The 27563-nt window shown below is 36.4% G+C and overlaps 1 protein-coding gene across 1 annotated transcript in view; it reads left to right on the top strand.

Annotated features, from left to right (window-relative positions):
- The window catches only part of GRM8 (glutamate metabotropic receptor 8), a 592112-nt gene that overhangs the window by 436512 nt on the left and 128037 nt on the right, over positions 1–27563 (top strand). Inside the window, exon 7 of the mRNA XM_058191139.1 lies at positions 16671–16807. Within this exon, the coding sequence (XP_058047122.1) occupies positions 16671–16807 (137 nt within the window). The remainder of the gene's footprint in view (positions 1–16670; positions 16808–27563) is intronic.

The following is a 27563-nucleotide window of genomic DNA, read 5'->3' on the forward strand; positions in this document are numbered from 1 at the left end:
TGCATATTTGCTGGCTTTGAAGGTATCTGTGGATCGACATCTTTCTAGGGATTGTGACTAACAGATGTTTCCTTCCTTCCTTCCTTCCTTCCTTCCTTCCTTCCTTCCTTCCTTCCTTCCTTCCTTCCTTCCTTCCTTCCTTCCTTCCTTCCTTCCTCTTTTTGTATTCGTTGTTTTATATTGTATTATTTAGCATTCCTGTATATTTTTTGATGCTATCTCATATTATATGACTATGTCATTTCTTATACTGTAAAGCCTTCAATTTATTTTATTTATTTTATTTTATTTACAAAATTTATAGGCCACCCATCTTACCCTGAGGTAACTAGTTATTGCTTCTGAACCCAAAAGAATCTATGACAGGAGACACAGCAATGCAGCCTTATATATTATACCTCATGGATTTCACAGCTCTGTTTAAAAGTACATACTGAGGATGAACAGATTCGTTTGGTATTTTGCATCTGATTTGCTTTAGCAAAACCTTTTAGGTTGCTTGTCATATGGTGTTCCAGTCAACAAATAAACTAATCATAAATATTGAGTAAAATCCTCCATAATCGGGAGGAAGTTCATGGTAATGAGACTTTCCTCAGCTAAGTGTCTAGCACTGCAGCTGTAGGAGTTACAGATAAAAATAATTCCTGTCTTCAAGAGACATTTTTCTTTTCATATAAATATCTTATATTTAATCCCAATTAAATTCAAGAATTCTCCTAATGGATCCATCTAAGTATTATGATGGTCTAGTTTCAGTTATTTTATGCAGGCATTTCTATTTACAACTGAATTGAAGCTGCAGTCAGGCATACCAGGATTGCTTCTGCAAGCTGGGTTTGTTATATTTTTTCCGACTGTTATGGTCTTTAATCTCATTACAACGTAATGCTTTAATCTTTCAATAGGTTTTTTTAAAATATTTCAAATAATCAACATCCCAGCAAATATGCTAGTTCTTGCTTCAGCAAAATATCAGTAAATGTTGATGAAACGTAAAGCTTCAGTGCTTTGAGTAAAAATCTTCAAGAGGATTCCAAGGTGATATTAAAAATATCTTGTTTGTGGGTTGGGGGTGTGTGTATATGTGGGTGTAAAGCAGGGGTGAAATGGATCATGCGATCTGGTAGCAATCGTGGCCAGTAGTTCAGTGATCCGGTAGCAATGGCGGAGTGAAACTCTGCCCACCCACCCGTGTGTCATTACTTCCTGGTTGTGGCGCGTGCACTTCCGGATCAGTAAGAAGGTAAGTATACCACTCCTGGTGTAAAGTAGTGTGTGTGTGTGTGTGTGTGTGTGTGTGTTGTTGTTGCTGATTATTTGTAATTAATATTACAATTAGCATTTCTTCAAAAAAGTAAACTTTTTTGCAATCTTGTATATGGTTAGCAATAGCAATAGCACTTAGACTTATATACTGCTTCATAGTGCTTTACAGCCCACTCTGACTGGTTTACAGAGACAGCATATTGCCCCCAACAATCTGGGTCCTCATTTTACCCACCTCAGAAGGATGTACGGCTGAGTCAACCTTGAGCCGGTGAGATTTGAACTGCTGAACCGCAGCTAGCAGTCAGCTGAAGTAGCCTGAAGTACTGCGCTCTAACCACTGCGCCACCATGGCTCATTAATACCAGGATAACGTTGTAAGATCCAACCTGGGTCAGTCATCAGGACTGGATGTTTACTCTTTCTCTGCTCCCAATGACTACTGACTCAGATTGCATTACTGTACTACTCTATTATGATTGTGTAGAAGGATAGAGGTAGTTCTTGACTTTCAACCATTTATTTAGTTACTGTTCAAAGTTACAACATCACTGAATAAACTGCGTCATGACCATTTTTCACACAACCGTTGTAGTATCCCCATGGTCACATGATCAGAATTTGGATTCATGGCAACTGGTTCACATTTATGAGAGTTGCAGTGTCCTGGGGTCATGTGATCCTCTTTTGTGACCCTTTAAGAAGCAAAGTCAATGGGGATAACAGATTCACTTAACAAGTGTGTTCCTAACTTAACAACTACAGTGATTCTTTCAACAATACTGGCAGGAAAGGTCTTCAAAAGGGGTAAAATTCACTTAACAACCATCACACTTGGCAACAGAAATTTAAGGCTCAGTTGTGGTCGTAAATTGAGGACTATCTGTACAGTATTTAGTTTGAAACCCCCCCCCCAACCTGTTATATAAAAGCTGCTTGAGAGAGGAAAGAAAACAAAAAGACTATGCTAAATGTCCTAGGAGGAAATAAATAGAAAAGTAGAAAGACTTCATCCAAAAACTGAAATAAAACAAAACAAAATAAATAAACAATTAAACACAACTAAAACAACTAAAATAAAATAAAAAACAAATATATATATATATATATAATATATAAATCTGAATTTGTCTTCCTTTAGCAGTGTAGATATTACAGGAATATTGTATTGTTATTGTGGTATTCTTCCATATAGCAGCTGAGGGGTGATTTATATTATTTTATCTTACATTTATTATTTTATAAATAAGTCAAGGTAGCAAACATACCTAATACTCCTTTCTTATCTTATTTTCCCTACAACAGCAACCTTGTGATTGGTTTGGGCTGAGAGAGAGATTGACTGGCCCAAAATCCCATTATTTGTCCCAGCTTCTGCCAACCTAGCAGTTTGAAAGCACGTAAAAAATGCAAGTAAAAAAAATAGGGATCACCTTTGGTGGGAAGGTGACAGTGTTCTGTGCACCTTTGCCATTTAGTCATGCTGGCCACATGACCACGGAGACATCTTTGGACCGTGCTGGCTCTTTGGCTTTGAAATGGAGATGAACACCAGCCCCTAGAGTCAGGAACAACTAGCACATATGTGTGAGGGGAACCTTTACCTTTATCTTATAATGTTTTATATCTATTTGTTTGGGTGAAGCTTCCCAAAGGGAGGAGGAGAAGGAGAAGGAGAAACATCCCTATACTCTATCAAAAATATATTTATTAAGGGTTTTGTGTGTGTATGAGAGAGAGAGAGAGAATTGAAATAAAAGGCATAATATTGTAGGAAGTACTAGCTTTTTTTTCCAAAGAATTCTTCGTATCATCTTAAAACCGGGTGACCAAATGCTGGATGGAAACATGACCCATCAAGAGCAACATTTGCTCTCATTTAAAATGGAAGGTCACATCAGAAATTCTATGGCTAAGGTTAAAAGTAAGATGTTAAAAAAATCTATTTCTGCATTGTTGCCAAGAAACCTGAATGGAAGTGCACCTATAGTCACGGAGAGCTAAGACTGAGTGGAAAGAGTTAAATTCTTTACTTAGCATTTAAGAATGCGAATCATGAGCGGTATTTTGCAAAGTGGACTTCTCTTTGAGGACTTGTATCTGGGTTGTTATCTTTCTGAACAGTTTAGAGGCTTAAGCAGGGATACCTGGCAAAGTAAAGTAGAAATGTGCAAAGTGTAAGATTTGAAGGCAAAGTATTTTAGACTTCAGGTAACAAATGTAGCTTGTAACTGTTTACATCCTCTACAATAAACCATCCCTTTATCTAAGAAACCATCCTGCTATTTAAAAAGAAATATGATTGGCTGATGTATTTGGAAATACGTTCTATATTCATGCCCCTGTTTGTGCCAAAGCAATATTTTCACAACCTGTGGTTCTGAAGTTCTGAAGAACATTTTTACATGATGTTCTATCTAGACCTAATCTGTATGGAGACCTGAAATTATTTAGAACTTTAAATTAAAACCCAAACATGAGAAGAAAATCTAACATACAAAGATCCTTGGTAAAGATAGGCAGCTAAGTTGTAACTAAAGCAGTTATCTTGAAAATAAATAAATAATACATTTTATTTGTACTCTATTTTGTCATGTAAGATGGGAGGTTGTACACATATGATATATAGACAAAAGCACTTATTTTGCAAGATTGCAGGACAAGGTTCCAAACAATGCAAAATGTTTACTGTATTGTGCAAGCATTTCTGTTTTTGCCACCATCCTGTGTCAAATGCAGGAGCAAAGGGGTATAGGAGAAAGGCAGGAGGACAGGAAAGGCCCTGAGAAATAAGTAGTGTTTTCAATTTTACGTGATTAATTTATTAAACTCTCTGTATCAGTAGTGGGTTTCAAATCCCATTGTTACTGGTTCACTTGTGGGCGCGTGTACGCTTGCACACATGCAGAAGCATCTGGGCAAATGGGTAGAGTATCCCGCCAGCACCACTATTGGTTTGCCCGATCCGGGGCGAACCGGTAGCAACCCACCACTGCTCTGTATCTGAAATAGACTTGTGAGAATTTACCTATCTCTAGCCAGTGCTACTGTTCAACAAGAAGCCAAGTTCTGGCATTCCGTTTGGTACAAATTTATTGAAATCACTGAAACGGAGCAATGCTGCTACAACAACAGAAATAGTAGAAAATCAGAAAGTACAAAGACCTGTAAATAAAAGTAGAATGATTGTGGCAAAAGAAAACAAAGGTAGTACCAATCGTGTTAGGTGACTTGGATGCAATTCCAGAACCTCTGGAACATGACCTGAATGCCATCAGCATTTATAGAATCACCATCAGTCAACTGCAAAAGGCAGCTTTAATTCAAACAGCTTACATTCTGTGAAATACCTTTAATACCATCAAACAACAACATCGTCCTATGGCAGGTTTCATTGGGAAGGACTCTATAGATGGATAAAATTCAGACGAAACATCTAACTGACTGTGAACCAATCATAGAAAACATATCCACAGTCACACACTTTGCTGCAGAAGCATTTCAACACACCATACTTGAACAAGGCCTAATTTGATATTTTGGCATGAAAATTAGCCTCTGAAATTGTGAAAAATTAGCATAAAAGCAGCTATTTCACTAGATGATTTATTTCATTTTTATCTGTTTGTTTATTTGTATACCACCTGTATTATTTTTTTTACAACTAACTCAAATATATCCACCACACCTCCCTTTTCCTAGTTTCCCCGGGCAGTCTGTTCTTTCTGTAAAGTGAGTTATTCTCCTAGACCAACCATGCAGTCTTGTCTTTTAAAAATGTCTTCCTTTTTAATTCTCATGTTTTCAATTTTATTTTATTTTTTTAATATAACAAGGGGAAGAGGCAAATAGAAAAAGGATGGGGCAAGGGAAATAGCATCAGAGAAAAAATAGGTAAAATAAAGATGCATTATATTATATTTAAAAAATCATTATACATCATTAAACTAATAATTATATAATTAACTCACTTGAAATAATATTGTTGATTCTTTCCATTAAGTAGGCAGCCAGTTTATCGGCAGAAAGCAGACACTGAGAATCCAGGATTACGCATGTCAGATGACTAATTGAATTTATTTGAAAATCCTTGCATATAATTTCCACCATAGCAATATATTCCTTAATTATTTATAAAGGTGTTTTATACTTATAGTCATCCAAAACATATCCATTTTTAGTAATAAGTCTGGACTTTTAGATGCTGATAATGCAATCTGGACTGAACTACAAAACCAGGAAATTTTTTAATTAACTATATAGCCATTTCGCAATTCCATGGAATGCAAGTATTAATTTCTTTCTTGTTCATTATAAAGCAAACAAACAAATCCTATTATTTTTCAAACTCTTATCCTAGAATGTGAGTTTATCTGTGAATAAGGGTGAAATCTTATTTCCGTAGCAGTATCTTCCAATTGTATATTTTTGTCTTTTAACATAGGAAATACAGTAAAGCCATGGCTAAAAGTAGAACCAAGCCCCAACCATGAGATCAAAGCATTTACGTAATAACTTACATATTATGATCATAATGTTTTTATTAATTTATAACTTCCATATAGAATTAAATGGTGATAAAAACAGAAAGTTGGAAATGTTAAAACCCCATTGTTTTATGATAGCCATAAATTACATAAAGAAGTTGTAGGATTTGTCCACAATTAACTCTTAATATTGTACCAGTCTGCTTGAAACAAATTTAAACAATATACCCAAGAATACCTCTAATATCTCAATCTTGAAAAGATGCTTATTTTTTATATTATTCCTTGACCTTAAACTCATTGCAATTGCCAGTCATGTATTTATGTTAATTTTAATCTGAGATTTTTTTGAAGAGATAATTTAACCACAAAATAATTTTAAATAATTACATAACAATTGAAGCCTGCTTATTACAAATTGCCATATAAATATAATTATACTATTATCATTTAGTGATTATAACATTAAATTTTGACTTAGAAATTACTAATAAGATGCGGTCTATAACTGGGTTATGATTCCGATTTCAAGCCAATTTTATTTGATCAAAGATAGAAACAACAAATATTTCAGTAACTTTTAAATAACAATAGTGTCAATTTTAGCTGAAGAGACTCACATGAAAATTTTATTCAAAAGAACTTGGAGTCAGCTGTTTGCAGATTTTACCACAGCCATGTAATACTTGGCAATATTACATATAACAAAGGATATCTTATCTGAGAGAGGCAAATTAATGGAATAACAGAATACAGAATTAGAAGACACCTTGGAGGTCTTCAAGTCAACCCTCCTGCTCAAGCAGGAAACCCTATACCATTTCAGATGAATGGTTGCCCAATCTCTTCTTAAACCCTCCCCCCTTGGTGTGGAACACCTAGCACTTAACTAAGATATAATAAGGGGAAAATAAGCTTCATTGTATAAAGAATAATGGAACAAAACATGAAAGATGGATTCAACCAGGGGTTGAAATGCTCCCAGTTCGGACTGGATTGCCCGATCTGGTAGTGATGGTGGTGGGTGGATCAGAGAACCGGTAGCAAAAATCCCTGCCCCGCCCACCACAGCTAAGCTGAGCGATCATTAGAGGGTTTTTTTAACTTTTAAAAGCATTTTTTCTTCTGCCAAAAAAAAAAGCTTTTAAAAGGCTCCTCTGACGATCCTAGGTGAGTTGCCTGATCACCAGAACCTTTTAAAAGCATTTTTTTTTACAAATAAAAATGTTTTTAAATGGTTCTGGCGATCAGGCAACTCAGCTGGGATCATCAGAGGAGCCTTTTAAAAGCTTTTTTTTCTCTGCTGATCCCAACAAAGTTGCCTGATCATCAGAACCCTTTAAAAGCATGTTTTCTACAAGCTCTTCGGCCAAAGAGGTTGTAGAAAAAATGTTTTTAAAAGGTTCTGGCGATCAGGCAACTCAGCTGGGATCATCAGAACCCTTTAAAAGCTTCTTTTCCTCTGGCAATCCCAGCTGAGTTGCCTGATCAGCTGAGTTGCCTGATCGGCCAAAGAGGTTGTAGAAAAATGCTTTTAAAAGGTTCTGGAGATCAGGCAACTCAGCTGGGATCATCCGAACCCTTTAAAAGCTTTTTTTCCTCTGGCAATCCCAGCTGAGTTGCCTGATCGGCTGAAGAGGTTGTAGAAAAAATGCTTTTAAATGTAAAAAAAAAAGTTGGCCACGCCCACCCAGTCACATTACACTCCCCTACCAAGCCACGCCCACAGAACTGGTAGTAACAAATTTTACATTTCACCCCTGGATTCAACTCAAGAACCAGGTTAATCAAGCTATAGAGTTTATTAAATTTCCTATATAAAACAATAAGATGTTAAATATATAAAATGTTAAACCTGGCTCTATAGAAAAATCTTTGTTGGACACTGCAGGTTGATATTATTACTATGATTGGTTGCATAATCAGCCAGATGTTTATACTTTATTTTGTCCACCTATGAACTTCTTTCTAAGTACCTGGGCTAGGCAAACGTTGTTTAATAATATTAAGGGTATTGTTACAGGATGTAAGGGGTTTCAAGTAAAGCTGTCTTTTGCAATTGACTCACAGTAATTTTGTAATGCCAATGGTTCAAGTGCTTATTATTATTAATCTTAAAATACAATATTAGTATATGTTATTGTAAAATTTAGCTGATTATTTTAATTCTATTACAGGGCTAGTTCTAACTAAAAGGTTAATATAAATAGCTTTCAACACAGCAGGCTTCAAATTGAAGGTTGTTCTTTCTTGCTACTTTCTTGCTAGCAGAAAAAAAGGAAAAACTATAAAAAATTAACCTGCCAAGATAGTTTAAATCTCTTCTCATTTCAGAGACATCTATGTAACCATTCACTTATGCATATGTCTTATTGTTACCAGATCAAATGCAATCAACCGCTGGGCATCAGAAGAGACTTAAAAATTGCTCTATGATAACCAGAATTCTACAGCTTAGATCTATAGTCCTAATGAACACAGTCCTGATCACATCCATGTGGCCTATAGTGCATATATATATATAGCTGCTATATGTAAACAAGAAGCAAACCCACATTCACTAGGACTGATGCTGTATCTAGTCAGTTTTTGAGACAGTTTTTGATACCTGTTGATGACCTGGGTTTGCCCCTGTCATTTTCTTGGTAAGATTTGAGAAGAGTTTTACCACTGCCTTCTGAGTGATCGCTAGAGGAGGCTCTGGGTAAAGCCTGTCTCAGTAATCCAAAAATGGAATTATAGAAATTGCATATTAATAAAAACAAATTCTGCCAATGTAACCTAGCTGAGGTGAAACTAGAATTCACAATCTTCTGGCATCCAGCCTAGTGCCATAACCATTACACAACTCTGGATCTCCTCCAGTAAATATCTGGCCAATAAAACATTGCAAATTAATTCCAATTTTAAGTGATTTATTATAACCTGAGTATTACCCTATGGTTTTGGATATTAATAATATATAGATATAGATATAGATATAGATGATATAGATATATAGACGAGATAGATGAGATAGAGATAGAGATAGGTAGAGATAGAGATATAGAATGTCAACTCGCAAAGCATCCCTGGTCTGATCTCGAGTTGCCATAGGCAAGGGGGATGGAAAACCGACGGAGCAGCAAGGCAGGCAAAGACAGGAGCATATTCCAGACATATCTTTCTCAAGGCAGTCTCCCAGGATTACCTACAGCGGCCAGAGGAGAGTGATCTCTACAACCCGCAGAATTGCTCCATTGGCAAATGTGATTGATGACACACCTTGGGGGGAGTGGGGAAACAGGGTCATGGCTTTAAATTATATGGGGTCAAAGTTGGCTTCATTTGGGAACGTGCCAACATGAAGCTCCTAATAAATAACTGGATTTCTTTTGAAGCTCAGCTCAAGGCCGGGGTGAAATCGACTTACCTTCCTTACTGGCTCGGAAGTCCACACACCACGCGCACACGCTTACTTCACTTGCTTGTGCGCACACAGACCTTCTGAGCATGCGCAAAACCTTCTGCACATGCGCAGAAGATAAAAAACACATGGTTAAAACCAGGAAGTAATGACACCTGGGTGGCAGGTGTTGCCGGTGGTTCAGCGATCACTACCAGATCACGAGATCCGGTCAGAACTGGGAGCATTTCACCCCTGCTTGAAGCTCATGATTTAATTAGGGCATTCGTCAAAACCCTGACAATTCTTTACTGGCCAAGTGTGATTAGACGCACAAGAAATTTGTCTTGGTGCATATGCTCTCATTGTACATAAAAGAAAAGATACATTCGTCAAGAATCTTTTGTCTTTTGTTTTGTGCTGTATTTATATTTCTGTATTGTTTTTTGTGTTTCAGTGTTTTAACAATTGTAAACCACTCACATCCACTGGGAGTCTAGTGGTATATAAATTTAATTATACATATATGGCTACATAATTTAGCTTTGTATATCTACCTTTGCATTTCAATAATAATTTAGAAGCTACTAGATATGTTATGAAATGAAATTATGTGATAATGAGACAGTAAAATTGCTTTGGTAATTTTATAACAAGTGAAATGGCAGGTTCCCTTGAGTTCTTTTATTCTGAGTTTTTACATAATTTAAAGTTAAGTAGGCTATTTAAAGAAAAGTAGTTAGACACATTTCTACAAAGTAACCTTCTTTGATTAAGCAGGACAATAACTATGCAATCAACTTGTAAAATTAAATAATTTTTGATAGTAACATCTACATGTCCCTAGTGAAGTAAGAACAATTGTCAAGAAAGTGACAGTCGTCTCAGGGGGCTGAGAATTACAAGGCACTTTCTCATCTGACTGAATGGTTACATTCCCTGGATTACAGTTAATTTTTATGTCAATTTGATTATTCAGTATCTATCAGTACACTGTAGTCCCCAGCTAGTTAAGAGACTTATGGTACGGTAGGTTTTATATCCTACAACAACAAAAAACTTGAAAAGCTGAGGAATAACTGCCAGGAGGCTCTTACTGTAGTCCTTCTGAACTTGCTGCTTAAAATGTTCTCCTTATTTGGCCTAATTTTATGTTTGAATTTATTTGGCTGACTTTTCTAATCATGGCAGTACAAAATCTTATGAATTTCCCCTGCCTTACGTTATCCATTAGTTATGGATAAAAGGTAGCTGATACTCCTGCTCCATAACCTTTGCCTTTCTTCTCTCACTTAATTTTAAACATTTAGAACTTTTTATGTTTCAACTAATCTTTTGGAGTAAGATGATTTTGAATGGTCAAATCATTAAGCCTTCATTTATACAACAGATTTTGGAGCTGAAGGATTTCTGACTGTTTACGTTAGTTAAGACTAATTGTTCTATGTGTTCTATGTGTTTGGGAGAATGATAAATAAGAGAATCTATATATATATAAATGGATGTGTATGTGTATGTTTCAGCATAACTCTGGAATGCCTTGAGCAATTTCAACCAAAGTTGGTATACAGATGACTTACTCTCTGGAAAGAAATACTATGGGGGTAAGACACTCATAACACCCCTTGGTGTGTGTGTTCTGCTCGGGGTATGTGTTCTGTTAAGATACAGCCAGCTGTGCCTTAAAATGGCTTCTACTGTACTGTCTAAAATTGGCTTCTATTGAACAGCACAATGGAGTTGCTACGGTAATAGCGCACTCTCCTGGCCCCGCCATAGCTGGCCAAGGGTCTCAAAAGGAGAAGGAGGGGAAGGAGGAGGAGGGCTGCCGGAGCCTTAGTGCAGGAGCAAAGTGGCTCTATACTTGCCTTCATGCCACATTTGTGCTCAAGGCAGCCTTTGCCTCCTGCCACTTCAGGCTGGAGCTTACGCCTATGATGCTCAGTCTAAGAGCTATGGTGGAGGGGGAACATGGAAAGGCGATAGCCAGAGCCTTAGTGCAGGAGCGAAGCAACCCTGTACTTGCCTTCGCACCACATTTGATCTCAAGGCAGCCCTCCCGTAGCTTTCGGCTCAGAGCTGTAAGCCATGTCCTGTTGCTAGAGGTGAGTGGGGCAGGATCGCATTGTCGCTCTGCATTGTAATCGGCTCCAGGAGGAGGAGGGGACCCCATCTCCCCCATTGTGAAGCACACTAAAGTTCACTGTACTGTGCAAGGTACTGCAAAAGTGCCTCATGGCCTGCCCAATGCCTAATATCAGAATCAGAGAGTGGGAGAGAGAGATACAGAGAGAGACACACACAGAGATACAGAGGGGAGAGAGAGACAATACAGAGAGAGGGGGGAGAGAGAGAGGGAAAGAGAGAGAGAGAGAGATACAGAGAAAGGGGAGGGGAGAGAGATATACACAGAGATACATAGAGGGGCAGAGAGACACACACAAAGAGAGGGGAGAGAAGGGAGAGAGAGACACACACACAGAGAGACACACAGAGAGGAGGGAGAGAGAGAGGGAGAGATACAAAGAGAGAGGGGGGAGATAGAGAGAGGGAGAGAGACAGACACGCACAGAGAGATACAAAGGGGGGAGAGAGACACACACAGAGAGATACAGAGAGAGAGATACAGATGGAGTGGGGTGGGGAGACGGTGATAAATAAATAAAAAAGTTGGGATAGGGGGAATATTAGGCCAAGGAAATGTTAGGTGATAGATTGCTCCTTTAATCAGTGAGGATATCTGGCACAGTTTTATTGTCCATGGCTCTTTTATAGGTAGTTTAGTGACTACATTTAGTGACCATTCACAATTATGTTGATGAAAAGATAACTTTGCAACCAATCCTCATATTTATGATCTTCACCTCTGTAAAGCAAAGGAAAGCTGAACTGAAATAATCACAGTTTCACTTAGCAACCCCTTTGTTTAATGAGCAAGTTGCTGTTGCTAGAGGTGAGTGGGGCAGGATCGCATTGTCGCTCTGCATTGTAATCGGCTCCAGGAGGAGGAGGGACCCCATCTCCCCATTGTGAAGCACACTAAAGTTCACTGTACTGTGCAAGGTACTGCAAAGTGCCTCATGGCCTGCCCAATGCCTAATATCAGAATCAGAGAGTGGGAGAGAGATACAAAGGGAGAGAGACACACAGAGATACAGATGGAGTGGGGTGGGGAGACGGTGATAAATAAATACTCTGGCAACCCCGGTTTATCAGCTAGTAATAAATAAAAAAGTTGGGATAGGGGGAATATTAGGCCAAGGAAATGTTAGGTGATAGATTGCTCCTTTAATCAGTGAGGATATCTGGCACAGTTTTATTGTCCATGGCTCTTTTATAGGTAGTTTAGTGACTACATTTAGTGACCATTCACAATTATGTTGATGAAAAGATAACTTTGCAACCAATCCTCATATTTATGATCTTCACCTCTGTAAAGCAAAGGAAAGCTGAACTGAAATAATCACAGTTTCACTTAGCAACCCCTTTGTTTAATGAGCAAGTTGCTGTTGCTAATTGTGGTTGCTAAATATACCTTTTGGAGTTTTGAGGACTGTATGTTGATATAGATGTTTTTCCCTTTCTATTTTACCCACCTGTGTAATTTTTTTCCCATCTTGCGGCTCCATTTAACTGCTAATTAGAAAGTGAATAATAAAAAACACAAAAAACACCTTCCCATCCATAACCTACCTTGGCACTCAACAGTGATGATACAAATTGATAATAATGACAGGTAAGGCGTCCACCTTACTGAACTCTCAATATGGCTTCATTTTCTATTTTACCCACCTGTGTAATTTTTTCCCATCTTGCGGCTCCATTTAACTGCTAATTAGAAAGTGAATAATAAAAAACACAAAAAACACCTTCCCATCCATAACCTACCTTGGCACTCAACAGTGATGATACAAATTGATAATAATGACAGGTAAGGCGTCCACCTTACTGAACTCTCAATATGGCTTCATTTTCTATTTTACCCACCTGTGTAATTTTTTCCCATCTTGCGGCTCCATTTAACTGCTAATTAGAAAGTGAATAATAAAAACACATGGTTAAAACCAGGAAGTAATGACACCTGGGTGGCGGCTGTTGCCGGTGGTTCAGCGATTGCTACCGGATCATGAGATCCGGTCAGAATCGGGAGCATTTCACCCCTGCTTGAAGCTCATGATTTAATTAGGGCATTCGTCAAAACCCTGACAATTCTTTACTGGCCAAGTGTGATTAGACGCACAAGAAATTTGTCTCGGTGCATATGCTCTCATTGTACATAAAAGAAAAGATACATTCGTCAAGAATCTTTTGTCTTTTGTTTTGTGCTGTATTTATATTTCTGTATTGTTTTTTGTGTTTCAGTGTTTTAACAATTGTAAACCACTCACATCCACTGGGAGTCTAGTGGTATATAAATTTAATTATACATATATGGCTACATAATTTAGCTTTGTATATCTACCTTTGCATTTCAATAATAATTTAGAAGCTACTAGATATGTTATGAAATGAAATTATGTGATAATGAGACAGTAAAATTGCTTTGGTAATTTTATAACAAGTGAAATGGCAGGTTCCCTTGAGTTCTTTTATTCTGAGTTTTTACATAATTTAAAGTTAAGTAGGCTATTTAAAGAAAAGTAGTTAGACACATTTCTACAAAGTAACCTTCTTTGATTAAGCAGGACAATAACTATGCAATCAACTTGTAAAATTAAATAATTTTTGATAGTAACATCTACATGTCCCTAGTGAAGTAAGAACAATTGTCAAGAAAGTGACAGTCGTCTCAGGGGGCTGAGAATTACAAGGCACTTTCTCATCTGACTGAATGGTTAAATACGATGGAAAGGTAGAAGTCCTCTTTTCTTTTCTTTTCTTTTCGTTTCTTTTCTTTTCGCTTCGCCTTCCTTCCTTCCTTCCTTCCTTCCCTCCCTCCCTCCCTCCCTCCCTTCTGTCTGTCTGTCTGTCTTTCTCTCTCCCTTCCTCCCTCTCCCTCCTTCCCCCCCCCTCTCTCTATTTCTGCTAAACCTAATTTTGAAGCAAAGTTTTCTCAATAACAAACTCAACACCCATAGAATTGTCATCAGTTTTAATTTTTCTCCTCTTCAGAACAGACTGCAATTCTCCTGATATGACTGAAGATTCTGTTACAGTCAATAGTTGTAAATAACTTTTTAGAGTTGAATTTTTTGAAGGATTTTTTCCTCATTGTTTTAATAGTTGGAGAACAATAATTTTCTATTTTAGATTTTATATTGTTTGAAATGCTGGTCTGTTTCTAGGATTTCACATTGATATTAACTTTATCAGTGAACTGGACAGAGTAGAATGTTCAGTTCTATCACCAACGCACAGTCTCAAATTAGAATCCTTTCATCCCGCTTAATTGTTGATAATTTTTGCTTTGGCATTCTTTTTACAAAAGCTCTTATCATTTTATCAGCTCTCTTTTCATTTAAATCTATTTTATCTTTTCCAGTTGAACACATAATAGAGACAAACAGATTTTGTTCTCCATTTTTAAATATACCTTTTGGAGTTTTGAGGACTGTATGTTGATATAGATGTTTTTCCCTTTCTATTTTACCCACCTGTGTAATTTTTTCCCCATCTTGCGGCTCCATTTAACTGCTAATTAGAAAGTGAATAATAAAAAACACAAAAAACACCTTCCCATCCATAACCTACCTTGGCACTCAACAGTGATGATACAAATTGGTAATAATGACAGGTAAAGCGTCCACCTTACTGAACTCTCAATATGGCTTCATTTTCTCTATTTTTATTTTATATTCTGGTCAAAATACATTCCTCTTTTATGAGGAATTGCATGCTTACAAAGCTGAAAGGCTTGATCATGTGTAAGTTTTTTTATTCTTGGAGTGAGAGCATTGTACAAATATAATTGCATTTTTAAGTGCATTTGGAAATGTAGGAATATATTGGCACTATTCCTTTTGATGTAAATGGACATCATTGTATCTTTTTAGAACAATGTGGGTAAGTGGCTAATTGGAGCTGTGGTGCTTAGAGTGAGTATGTTATTAATTTTGTTCAGGAGACTGGTTTTCTGCTGCTTTAGATATAGATATGAATCTACCAGTAGTTTAGAAATCAACAGGAAAAAAATGATAATGGATATTGCATATTTTTTATGATTGCGGAAAAATGATTCTACCAAGCCTGGAAGAAAATTTATTTTCCATTAGTTATATAATAGTGTAAAGAATTGACACCTTTTTCTATATTAGAATGACCATTTTGCCACCAGGAGTTCTAGCTGCACTTAAATTGCATGCATTAATTCACTTGTATTTCCTTTTTCTCACAATTGCTAAATAAACAATTAAAATTAGTTATGAATTGGGAATCTTAGCTATATGCAATTCCCCCCCTCCTAGATTTTTGTTATGATATCTGCCTACTGATGAAATTTTATTCAGTAATAGTCAAGGTACGTCCTTTATTCCTTGTACAATCCCAAATTTTTTCATCGTAGTTGGAGAACTCCCTGGAGCAGAGGATTCTAACCAGCATTTGGGAAATTTCAGGCATGTGGGTGGAAATCTACTAATATAATGTTGGGTGTAATCCACAGACTGTACAAATTCTCTTTTTCTGCCACACCATTTCTTTAAAATGATTTGTGTAGGCTAAGATTATAAGAGAAGTTCTGCGTAAAAGAAACTTACACAAACAATTCAGAGTTCACTGCATTCTACTTCAAGAAGTGATTGCTTTAATTGTAATCTTCAGTTATATGAATGCTAGACTCAGAATCTGATATAAACTGATATATAATTTAATATAATATTTCTTATATAGCCACAGTGAGATTTGCAAGAGAGAAGTACAAATTCTCAAATTGACTAATAAGAGTTGAACAGAAAGCTGACTGGCCGATAGACTGTTGGATGCGGGTGGAAGAAACATAAAACAAAGCCCTGGAAAATGGAATATTTGGAGCAACATTTATTTTCCAATACATTGGAAAAGTGACTTAAGAGCATTTATTTCCAGCTCCAGCCTTCTCTTTATTACATAATCTCTTATTATTCCCATTCCTCTGGGTCCATAAAAAGGCGAAATGATTTAATGCCTAGACTACACTGAATACTTCACTATAGACATATAAAATAACAATAGAATCACCCAACCTGGTTGAGTATACCTGTTGCTAAACTGGGATACAAACTGAACTCTACATGCTGACTGTATATGCTGTGATAAAGTGGCGCCTTATTCACCAGTACCAGTGGCGCTTTATTCACCAGTACTAGATTTTTTGTAAAGTGGCGCCTTATTCACCAGTACCAGATTTTTTGAAATGATTGATTGACTAAACAACCAATATATTTAAAAACAGTTCAAAACAGTTAGATTACTTCCATCAATTAATACTCACTGGTCAATATTTGATACTTGCTTCAGGATTCTTTTGCTTTTCTTCTTTAGTGGCAAATGATGCAATTGCCTCCCAGCAATAAATTATGATTATAAGGTAAGATTTTTCTTATCGTTCATAGGGAGTGCTGGAACACCTGTCATTTTCAATGAAAATGGAGATGCACCTGGCCGTTATGATATCTTCCAGTATCAAATAATCAACAGAAGTGCAGAATATAAAATTATTGGTCACTGGACTAATCAACTTCATCTAAATGTAAGTTTGTACATTTTTTTAGTGATGTTATTTCATAAATATGGCTTAACTTAAAGAAAAGCAATGTGTTTTTTTAAATGTATTTGTTTCTTGGGGCTTCTACATTTATTTAAAGTGAGTTTCAGTATTAACTGATTTATTGACTTAGTACTTAGAAGGAGTCACTCAACTCAGAAGATGTGTTTGATGAAGAGAAAGAGCCTAGAAGCATGTTCCAAAGAACAATACATTTTTTTAGAAGACTGTTGGAATTCTCCAGTTTACTGGCATGCTATAACATCTTTCAATCATTCGCTACAGGTAGAACAGCCTTCCTGAAAGTCACACCTCAATGACTACTAATTCTAATTACACTCTTATTTCATTCAGACCAGTGTTGGACCAGCCCCAGGGGTGGGTTCTACTTACCTTTACTACTGGTTCGCAACGGGAACACACACATGCGCTTCTGCGCATGCGCAGATCACCCATGATGACGGTGTGGCAGGTTTTACTACCGGTTTTATAGAACTGGGCTGAACTGGGAGCATCTTACCACTGACCAGCCCATTAATTGCCATGAAAGGATTGCACAAAGATGAATGTGTTCTTCTATATGCCAAAATTCCATCACAAATGCTCAATGACAAACCAGCTGATGTTTTAAGAAAAACAACAAATTAGGAAATATAATTTAAACAGTGATTTTTGATTGGCCAAACAGAGTCATACAGTGCTGTTTATATTTATTTATTTATTTATTTATTTATTTATTTATTTATTTATTTATTTAATTTTATTTTATTTTATTTATTTATTTATTTTGTCAAACATAACAATAAATATAAGTATAAGCATGAAATAACCACACAAATTGAATACAACCAAAGGGAACATTAGGGCAGGAACGGTAGGCACGCTGGTGCTCATATGCACGCCCCTTACTGACCTCTTAGGAATTGGTTGAGGTCAACAGTAGACAGTCTTTGGTTAAAGTTTTGGGGATTTTGGGATGAGACCACGGAGTCAGGTAGTGCATTCCAGGCATTAACAACTCTGTTACTGAATATTGTATTTTGTAACAGGCCAATGATAAGAATAACAAAAGAACAATGATTTACAAATGTTTACTCTTCTGAGGCAACTGTGCCATAATTATTATCATGCTACTAACAGTAATACATAAAATAGGTTCCTATATCCAACCACTAGACCACTTTATCATATTTGCTGTTAATTTTCTACTCTTTTCTGGCAAGAGGCTATCTGCTTATTACTTTAATTCAAGCAAAAACATGCAGTATTTGGCTAAGAAGAAGTTTCTCACTCTGCCTACAGTGTAAAAATAAGAATATAAATCTTTGATGCAGAAAATGTAAGAGTAAAATGACAGAAGCCCTATACAGTTTTTGGTTACATTATCAACATGATGGCATGGCAGATGAAATGCCTTCAATATTTTCCGGTAATCTTACAGTTCCCAGTCAATTACTATTCCTATCAATAGTAATTTCAAGAACAATTATATATGAATTATGTGGAACTTTGAAAAAATGTGTATATTGGGAGGGATGGACTAATAATATTTAAAAAAGATTAAAAGAAAAATTTATGGCCCTCGTGATGCTACTGAAAAGCTGCCTGGCATCTTTCTTTACTTGGATGACTCTTATATTGTAAGTTGATCTTTAATTATTGTCATTTTAATAAACCTAAGCTATTATGGAAAGATTTTATCGTCTTGACTTTTCCTTTTAATATTGTTTTAAATGTTATTAGCTCCTTCCCCCAACATTGGGATTGTTTTCAAAGTTCCATATAATTCACAGATATTCTAATATTTGTTCTTGGAATTATTATTGATAGCAAATATATTGAATTAATTGCTTACAACTTCTAAAGTTGTTGCTTTTCCAACTATAAGATATTCAAATCAGAGAAGTTTTAGGAATAATAGAATGGACCTTTTTGTCCAGTATGTCCCCAAAATTGTGCTCAATTGACATATTTTATTCATTCTAATCAATTTTAATTGCCAGGAATTTTGATATATTTGAAATAATATATCACAAGTAATTGTCAATAGCTTTTAATTGTGTGCTAGATATGGCATAATCTAACTAAGTCAGCAACACTTGGTTTTCATCCTGTGATGTGCAATGTTTAAAATTATTCTAGGAATGTTGTAGGCAAGTTGCACTAAGTAAGTGGGATTTATTCCACAATAAGTGTGTATAGAATTGGAACCTTGAGATATGAAGATTTAAGTTAATGCTAATCTTGTTCTCCTACTTTGAAGAAATGTTCTCATCCACACAAAAGAATGTGCTTTTTGCCAACAAATAAAATAATTCCTTCAAAAATGTGTAATGTTGGGGAGAACGTTGTACATCAATTCTTTGTACATCAATTCTCTCTTTTATATTAGGTTACTGTTAAATTTATATTGAGCTTCTTACCTCTTACATTAAAAATGTGTTCCCTTTAACAAGAAGAATTTTAGAAGTTAAATCAACAGCAGTTACTGGAATGGTCAGATGATCATATAGTATAGCATAGAATAATTCCAAGAAGATCTGTAGTTAAAAAAACCCTTGTGTATAAAGAAAACTCAACCTTCATATCTCACCTTCTTTTCTTATTAGATTATCCAAACAGATAAACAACATTAAGCTAATATCATACATCATTTTTTAAATCAATTGTTAATACAAGAGCGCATTACAGACTTTTTAAAATGAATATTGTTTTGATGCGTATTATACCAATCCAACTTTCGTATTTGATAATAATTCTAATAGTAGCATTTGCATATATTATTTATTATTTTTCAGTATCAGAAGACCCACTGCAGACAATTTAGAGTGGAGGACTTTGTTTCCATGGAATCATTAAGATAGTTGAATGACATTTTGTCAGTTTCTCTCAAGTTTAAATGCTATTCGACGTTCTTTCTGGCAATTATGCTGTATATTTATTCTAATCTCATTCTAACCAATTAACGGTAAAAAAGCTGTTACAACTGTTGTGATGGTGAAATGGAATAATTTCAGGTATACTTCCCTAAACCTTATGGAAACACAATGATAGGAATTACAGATCATGAATATATAATTGTTATTGTTTACTGTTTGTCTATTACTGGCTATGCTACACAATTTACAAACTTATTACTTAATTAAAAGAAATAAGTACTCCACGTAGTAGGTTTATCAATATATTTGCTTAGATTCTAATTATAAAATGCAATCATATAGGTTTCTTTTAGAAGTGGGTCCCACTTTCATTATCTTAAATATTGTATCTTGGGTAGTAAGCGTAATATGTTGTTATTGTTAATATGCTATTGTTTTTGTTTTCTTATTATTAAATTTACATGCTGACCATCTTGCCAGAAATTATTCTAGGCAGCTTACATTAAATAAAACAATATGCAATTTTTTTTTGTAAGATACAACTAATGAGAATATCATTATATACATGGTTTCTCAATTTTGTTTTCTAATATTGAATTGAAGGGGTGAATGAAGATCCCAACACTAAACCTAACTCTTTTTGTATCTGGTTTTACTTGTAGCAAGACCTATCTCAATGTTCTAGGTTCATAGCTTTAAAAATTTTGACAATTATTAACTCAGAGAAGCTAATATGTATCTACCAATAAAGTTAACTGTAGTGATTAAATAATAGGATTGTTTAAGCATGGCTGTCAAGAATAGGTACAAATACTGGGAAGAAAGAAGAATTACCTACAATTGAAGAATGGACACTCAAAGTATCAAATCTGGCAGAAATGGCAAAAATTTCTGCTTACTTGAAAGACTATACACAAGAAAAATATATTTTAGAATGGAAAATGTGGATTGATTATATTCAAAATAAGTATCAGATAAAAAAATATCGAATAGCATATGAGTAAATTTAGGAAATATTTTGTATTAGATATATTTCTGAAGGAGAGGGGAATTGAGAGTGTGATTATGTGTGGAGTGACTAGAGATTATAATTTAGGATTTATTTTGGATTATGATTGTTAGTTTTGATACCCTGCATTTTGTTCTGGGAAGTCGGGGTGGGGGGTGGGGGGTAAGGGGCAGGGGAACGGGGGAGGGGGGGTTGAGGGTAGAGGATGGAATAATGGTTAATGTACAGGGATTATTGAAGATGTATAAATATAATTAATGTAGGGTCGGGTCTGCCCAGTTACCATTTTAGAATGGTGGGGAGGGAGAAAAGAGGAGAGAGTAGGAGGTAGGAAAGAGGAGAAGAGGGGGGAAAAAAAAGACTAGATACAAATACTGCACAAACTCATAATGTGACTCTGTTTTTGTATTATGAACAAAACCAGCATCATGTAGTGTGTAGTTTATTTAATATTGTTATATGAGAACCAGTTCATGCTTGATTTTGCTAAAACAAACCATGACTTGACCTATTGTATCAACTCAGGCATAACTTCCTTTTGTTTGATTTCTTGTTCTTTATCTTTTGCTATTTGTTTATCATGTAATGTATAATGTAATCAGAGGTATCACATGGCAGGGAGATTAAGGGGAACATGTTGTTGTTGTTATTTACTTTATTCATTAAACATGAAATTCAGTCAACTGAACATTCAAAAATGCATCACAAATACCATTGCCTGGTGCTAATGGTTGATAGGGGTTGCTGCCAGCGTTCTAGGTATCAACCAAGTATCTTCTTAAGATGTATGATGTTCCATATAGTGCAGCTTTTTCCTCTTCTTTTTCCTCCTCCTCCTCCTCCTCCTCCTTCTCCTCCTATTATTATTATTATTATTATTATTATTATTATTATTATTATTATTAGTAGTAGTAGTAGTAGTAGTAGTAGTAGTAGTAGTAGTAGTTTTGCTCTTTTTATTGCTTCCATGATTTTTTAAAATCCTAGAGTGTAACCCTCTCCTAGGGTTACTTCAGTGATTGAGGGGCAAATAAATAAATAAAATGACAAAAGTAGCATTGTCTCATGACTTTACAAGCTCTACCCCTTTGTACATGCATCATAACATGTATGAAAGTACATATGAGAAATTCAGTATTCTGGCAGATTGTCATCTGAAATTGTGGATCTATAAAAAGCAACATAGGAAATACTGCATTTCTAGAGCAGGGTACCATTTTCATGGCCCAACATAGTACAATTTCTTCTGAAATTCAAAACAGGACACGCTTCTGATCATCTTAATCAGTCACATAATAAAGCTATGGAAAATGGGGGCAAAGAAAGTTTTGTTGTGAAAATTTTAATATTCCTATATTAAAACGTGTCAGAATGCTGCAAGCCCATTGAGGACTGTAATGGTTTTCTTTTAAGATTCTCAAAACATATGATCAGTATTCTTTATTGTAAATTTAACAGGGGGTGCAACTTTCAAGGAATTTTAGTACTAACGAAGAGCTAGAATTAAATGGCTTTCAATTTGTGGTTCAAAGTTGTTCTGACATGGATGTCCTCTTCTACACTTTTCCTGCTCTTCCCCTGCTGGACATGAAAGAAAACTCTAACAATTGAACTTTCTGGAACAATTGGATAATACTCCAATTTCTCTGAAATATTTATATATCCATATACTAAAATTATCAGACCACAGCTGCAAAAATACAGACAGTCATTAGATGTCAGGAAAGACTTAGCATTTTCCGTATCTTTTTGTTGTTATTTAGTGGCCATATAGATTTTTGCAGCTCATATATGGTAGTCCAGTGGTGAAATCCAAATTGTTTTACTACCGGTTCTGTGAGCGTGGCTTGGTGGGCATGGTGTGGCTTGGTGGGCATGGCATGGAAAGGATACTGCAAAATCTCCATTCCTTCCTCACTCCTGGAGGAAGGATATTGCAAAATCTCCATTCCCACCCCACTTTGGGCCAGCCAGAGGTGGCATTTACCGGTACTCAAAATTTCTGCTACTGGTTGTCTAGAGCCTGTCAGAACCTGCTGGATTTCACCTCTGGCATATACTATAAAGTATATTTGAGTACTGCAGGTTATGACATTTATAAATTATAGCATACAGACAACTGCCATACTAGAAATATTTAAGCAGGTTATGAAATAGAACTCCGGCTATGATCCTGGAAAGTTGCAATGAATCATATTATACAGTACAATAATGGCTGGTTAAAAGAATGAACAAATAATCTGATTTTCCATGCTATATTTGGCATAATAGTCTTTGCAACTTGTTTTCATGATAGGAATATTCAAAATATTTTCATGTTAAATAACACAAATATGTCTTTTTATCAGTTAAAGGGATAAAATTTAAGCATTTAATCATATTAAAGAATAAATCAATATCAATGGAAAGGTGTATTCTCAGAGAAGAGCTGGATATTGTAGCCAGGGCATGGTAATCCTGAATGTTCACTATCATGAGAATTTTTCTTTTCTTGGCGCTGCATCAAATATTTAGATTTATTTTACAGGTGACTGTTTTTCTGTGAACATTGGAGAGGTTCCTACCTTTGTTATGCTGCTTCTATTTCTATATTTCTATAGATATGATAGTGCCTCTACTTTCTGGGTAGAAAATGCTGAGTCTGCCTTGGAAAAACATTACAAAATCTTGAAGATATCTATGTCATCAGATTTTGCTGACATCTGGGTTTCCTTTTAGGTACATAATTGCTTTCTGCCTTTACCCCTCAGTAATGTAAATGCTTCAGGCACACTTGGTCTTCACATTCTTTTCAAAACAGATATAGCTGTTAGGAAGATATATATTTTTATCTTAAAAAATATAACAGATACCATTCAGATTAAAATGAGTTTTTTAAAACTTTCTGTGAAATATGGTATATTTGACACATCAATAATTTATGCAGAACAACAGCTGACAAAAATGGGAAAAGTCTACATTTAAACTAACTATTGTGCAAATAAAGGAAAGCTGATGAAGCAAAGCATTATCTATTCCCCGGCTATTAGATGCTATTTTGAGATCTTGCACCAATTCTCTTGGATGTCCTCATAGGATAGCTTTATAAAATAGACAGGTAGCTATTACTATTTATATTGAATCCATGGACATGCTGCCTTTCTGCTAGAAGTCATGCAAAGTGACTAATAATACAGAAATCTGGTTTATGTAGTTAAAATCAGTATTGACTAATTCAAAATGAAGAGAGCTGGGTAAAGCAGAAAGAGAGGAAAGAGCAGGGGTGAAATGCTCCCGGATTGGAGGGGATCGCGTGATCTGGTAGCGATGGCGGCTGCTGATTCAGAGGACCGGTAGCAAAAATCCCTGGCCCCGCCCCCCTGCCTCTGCTGAGCCGCACCATCTGCAGAGGTGTTTTTTTTTTTACTTTTAAAAGCCGGTTTTGCTTCAGCAGAAACAGGCCTTTAAAAGTAAAAAACAGCAGAACCTTACTTGTACTCTTACTTGTAGAAAACATGTTTTCTACAAGTAAAAGTAGAGATTCTAAGGCACTTACCTGATTACTGATGAACGCCTGGCCACAGCCCAAAAGCAGTTTCAGTTTCAGCCCAGACAGAATCAATCGCTCAGCTAATCTATTTCCTCGGTGATCAACTGGCTGGATTTGCTGGCTGAGGAACTCTGGGATTTGAAGTCCACAATAAAATAAAATAAAATAAAATATTTGTGCAGCTTTCTGAGATTTGGTGTGTTTCTGTAGTGTTTCACTCTAACTACACAAACACACAAAATCTCAGAAAGCTGTATGTGGCATAGTGTGTGTGTGTGTGTGTGTGTGTGTGTTAGTTATGTGTGTGTAAAGTGTGAAAGTTGGTTTTTGAGCTTTTTGTGGCTACGTGAAGTGTGAAGTGCAGATGCTTTTACATTGTGTGTGAGTCAGTTGTGTTGTGTTGTATGTGTGTAAAGTGTGAAAGTTGGTTTTTGGTACCTCTTATTGTTTTTTTATATTTTGTTTATTATTTTTATTATTTATTGTTATTGGCCATGCCTACCAAGCCCTCTGACCACCAAGCCACGCCCACCAATTAAGCCACGTCCACAGAACCGGTAGGGAAATTTTTTTAGATTTCACCCCTGGGAAAGAGCTATTCTGGAAGGAATGAACCTCAGAAAGGGAGGACATCTGTAGGAAAATCTGGTGTAATGCTCCTGTCATTAAATAGGTTCATTTCAGGGGTGGGTTCCTGGGGGTTTGGCAGGGTTTGGGCGATCCTCTAGCCAAGGATCTCCAGGGTTTGGCAAATCCCTAATGCCACCCCTGGCTGGCCATGCCTGCCCTCCCCTCCCACCCTCCCAGAAGTCTCCATGTGGCCTATTCATCATGCCAGGTAAGTGCAGGGGCTATGCAGAGGGTTTGGGAGGGCAAAGAATGGGCCTACTGGAGGTTACGGAAGTCCAGAAACAGGCCTCTTTCCGGCCTCCAGAGTGCCTCCGTAGCCTGGGCAAAGCAGTTTTTGCCCTTCCAGAGGCTCAAGGAAAGCCTCCAGAGCCTGGGGAGGGTGAAAAATGCCCCCCTTCGCCATTGTGCAGGAAGCCAACTAGGCCAAGCCCACCATGGCCACGCGCACCCAGCAATGGGGCAGCGAACCCATTGCTAAAGGATCTGAAACCCACCCCTGGTTCATATTCACAGAAAGCCATGATCCAGATATGGCTGGCTGGGAATTCTAAGAACAGAACAGAACAGAACAGAACAGAACAGAACAGAACAGAACAGAACAACAGAGTTGGAAGGGTCCTTAGAGATCTTTTAGTCCAATCCCCTGCTTAGACAGGAAACCCTATACCACCTCAGACAAATGGTTACCCAACATCTTCTTAAAAAGTGTTGAAATTGAAGTTCATACATTTAAGGGTACCAAGGTTGAGAAATGCCAATTTAGAGCGTTAAAGCACAAACACAAGTCCTTTCAACTGTTCCTGAAAAATAATGAGCAACCAATGAATGACTTTCAAGATAGGGGGTGGGTAGTGATGGTGAAAAAAGGGTAATATGTTCCTGGTATTAAGCACGATTTGGCTCCTGTCTTTTGTGTTACCTTCTTACTAAACCCTGAGAAGGAGAAGGACAGTTTGTAAAACAAAGCTAGAATTATTGCTGACGATGTCAAACTATTTAACACCACAGACAACACTTCTATCATTCAAAACGACCTTGACCATCTAACTGCTTGGTCTAAAAATTGGCAGCTCCAAATTTCAACCAGCAAATGCTCAGTCTTACATATAGGAAAAAAGAACCCAAAAACTAAGTACATACTAGATGGACATTACCTTACAGACGACCCCCATCCCGTTAAAGACCTTGGAGTTTTCATGTCAAATGATCTAAGTGCCAAAGCCCACTGCAACTACATAGCAAAAAAAGCTCTAAAAGTTGTAAACCTAATTTTGCGTAGCTTCTTTTCCAAAAAACACCACACTACTAACCAGAGCATATAAAACATTTGCTAGACCAATTCTAGAATACAGCTCACCTGTTTGGAACCCTCACCACATCTCTGACATCAATACAATTGAACGTGTCCAGAAATATTTTACAAGAAGAGTTCTCCATTCCTCTGAAAACAACAAAATACCTTATCCCACCAGACTTGAAATCCTAGGCTTAGAAAACTTGGAACTCCGTCGCCTTGACAAGACCTAAGTTTAACTCACAGAATCATCTATTGTAATGTCCTTCCTGTCAAAGACTACTTCAGCTTTAATTGCAATAATACAAGGGCAACCAATAGATTTAAACTTAATGTAAACCGCTTTAATCTAGATTGCAGAAAATATGACTTCTGCAACAGAATCATCAGTGCTTGGAATACTTTACCTGATTCTGTGGTCTCTTCCCATAATCCTAAAAGCTTTAACCAAAAACTTTCTACTATTGACCTCACCCCATTCCTAAGAGGACCATAAGGGGCGTGCATAAGAGCACAAACGTGCCTACCGTTCCTGTCCTATTGTTTTTCTTTTCTTCTTCCTATATATGTTTATATGTGTATATACTATATAATCTTTTTGTATGATGTTGTGACAAAATAAATAAAATAAAAATAAAAATTATCTTTTTCAAGATTGGGTTGTTTTTGCATGCATTCATGCACACATTTCTTGCATATTCATCAACACTTTTTAAAGGGGAAAAAAAACCTAATTTGCAAAAAAAAAAAGTATGCTTTTGCCTTCAAAATGTACAGTACCTTCGTGCATTTCTAAACAAAAGATATAGAAAAATATACATTTTAACATTAGTTTTATTTTAAATTCAGTAACTTCTATACATTCAGGGATATGTGAAAACCCAAAGGTTTATTTGGTTGTGATTTGCCTGTTAATTTTGGAGATGGTAAGCTGGTGAGGTATCTTCAACGTCTCTAGATCATTAGCCGAGGAAACCTACATGGATGCTTTTGATGTCTGGGAAGAAACAGCCCATTTTAATAAGCTATTTTTCCTTTAAAATTCTGTCCGTGTTTTGCCTAAGGAAGCAGAACTTCCAAATTTTCAATGGCATGTCACTTTACAACAAAAAAAACCTAGCATGCACTATGGTCAACATTGCTAAAGGATCTGAAACCCACCCCTGGTTCATATTCACAGAAAGCCATGATCCAGATATGGCTGGCTGGGAATTCTAAGAACAGAACAGAACAGAACAGAACAGAACAGAACAGAACAGAACAACAGAGTTGGAAGGGTCCTTAGAGATCTTTTAGTCCAATCCCCTGCTTAGGCAGGAAACCCTATACCACCTCAGACAAATGGTTACCCAACATCTTCTTAAAAAGTGTTGAAATTGAAGTTCATACATTTAAGGGTA

Source organism: Ahaetulla prasina, chromosome 7 (assembly GCF_028640845.1).
Source record: "Ahaetulla prasina isolate Xishuangbanna chromosome 7, ASM2864084v1, whole genome shotgun sequence".
Lineage (NCBI taxonomy): Eukaryota > Metazoa > Chordata > Lepidosauria > Squamata > Colubridae > Ahaetulla > Ahaetulla prasina.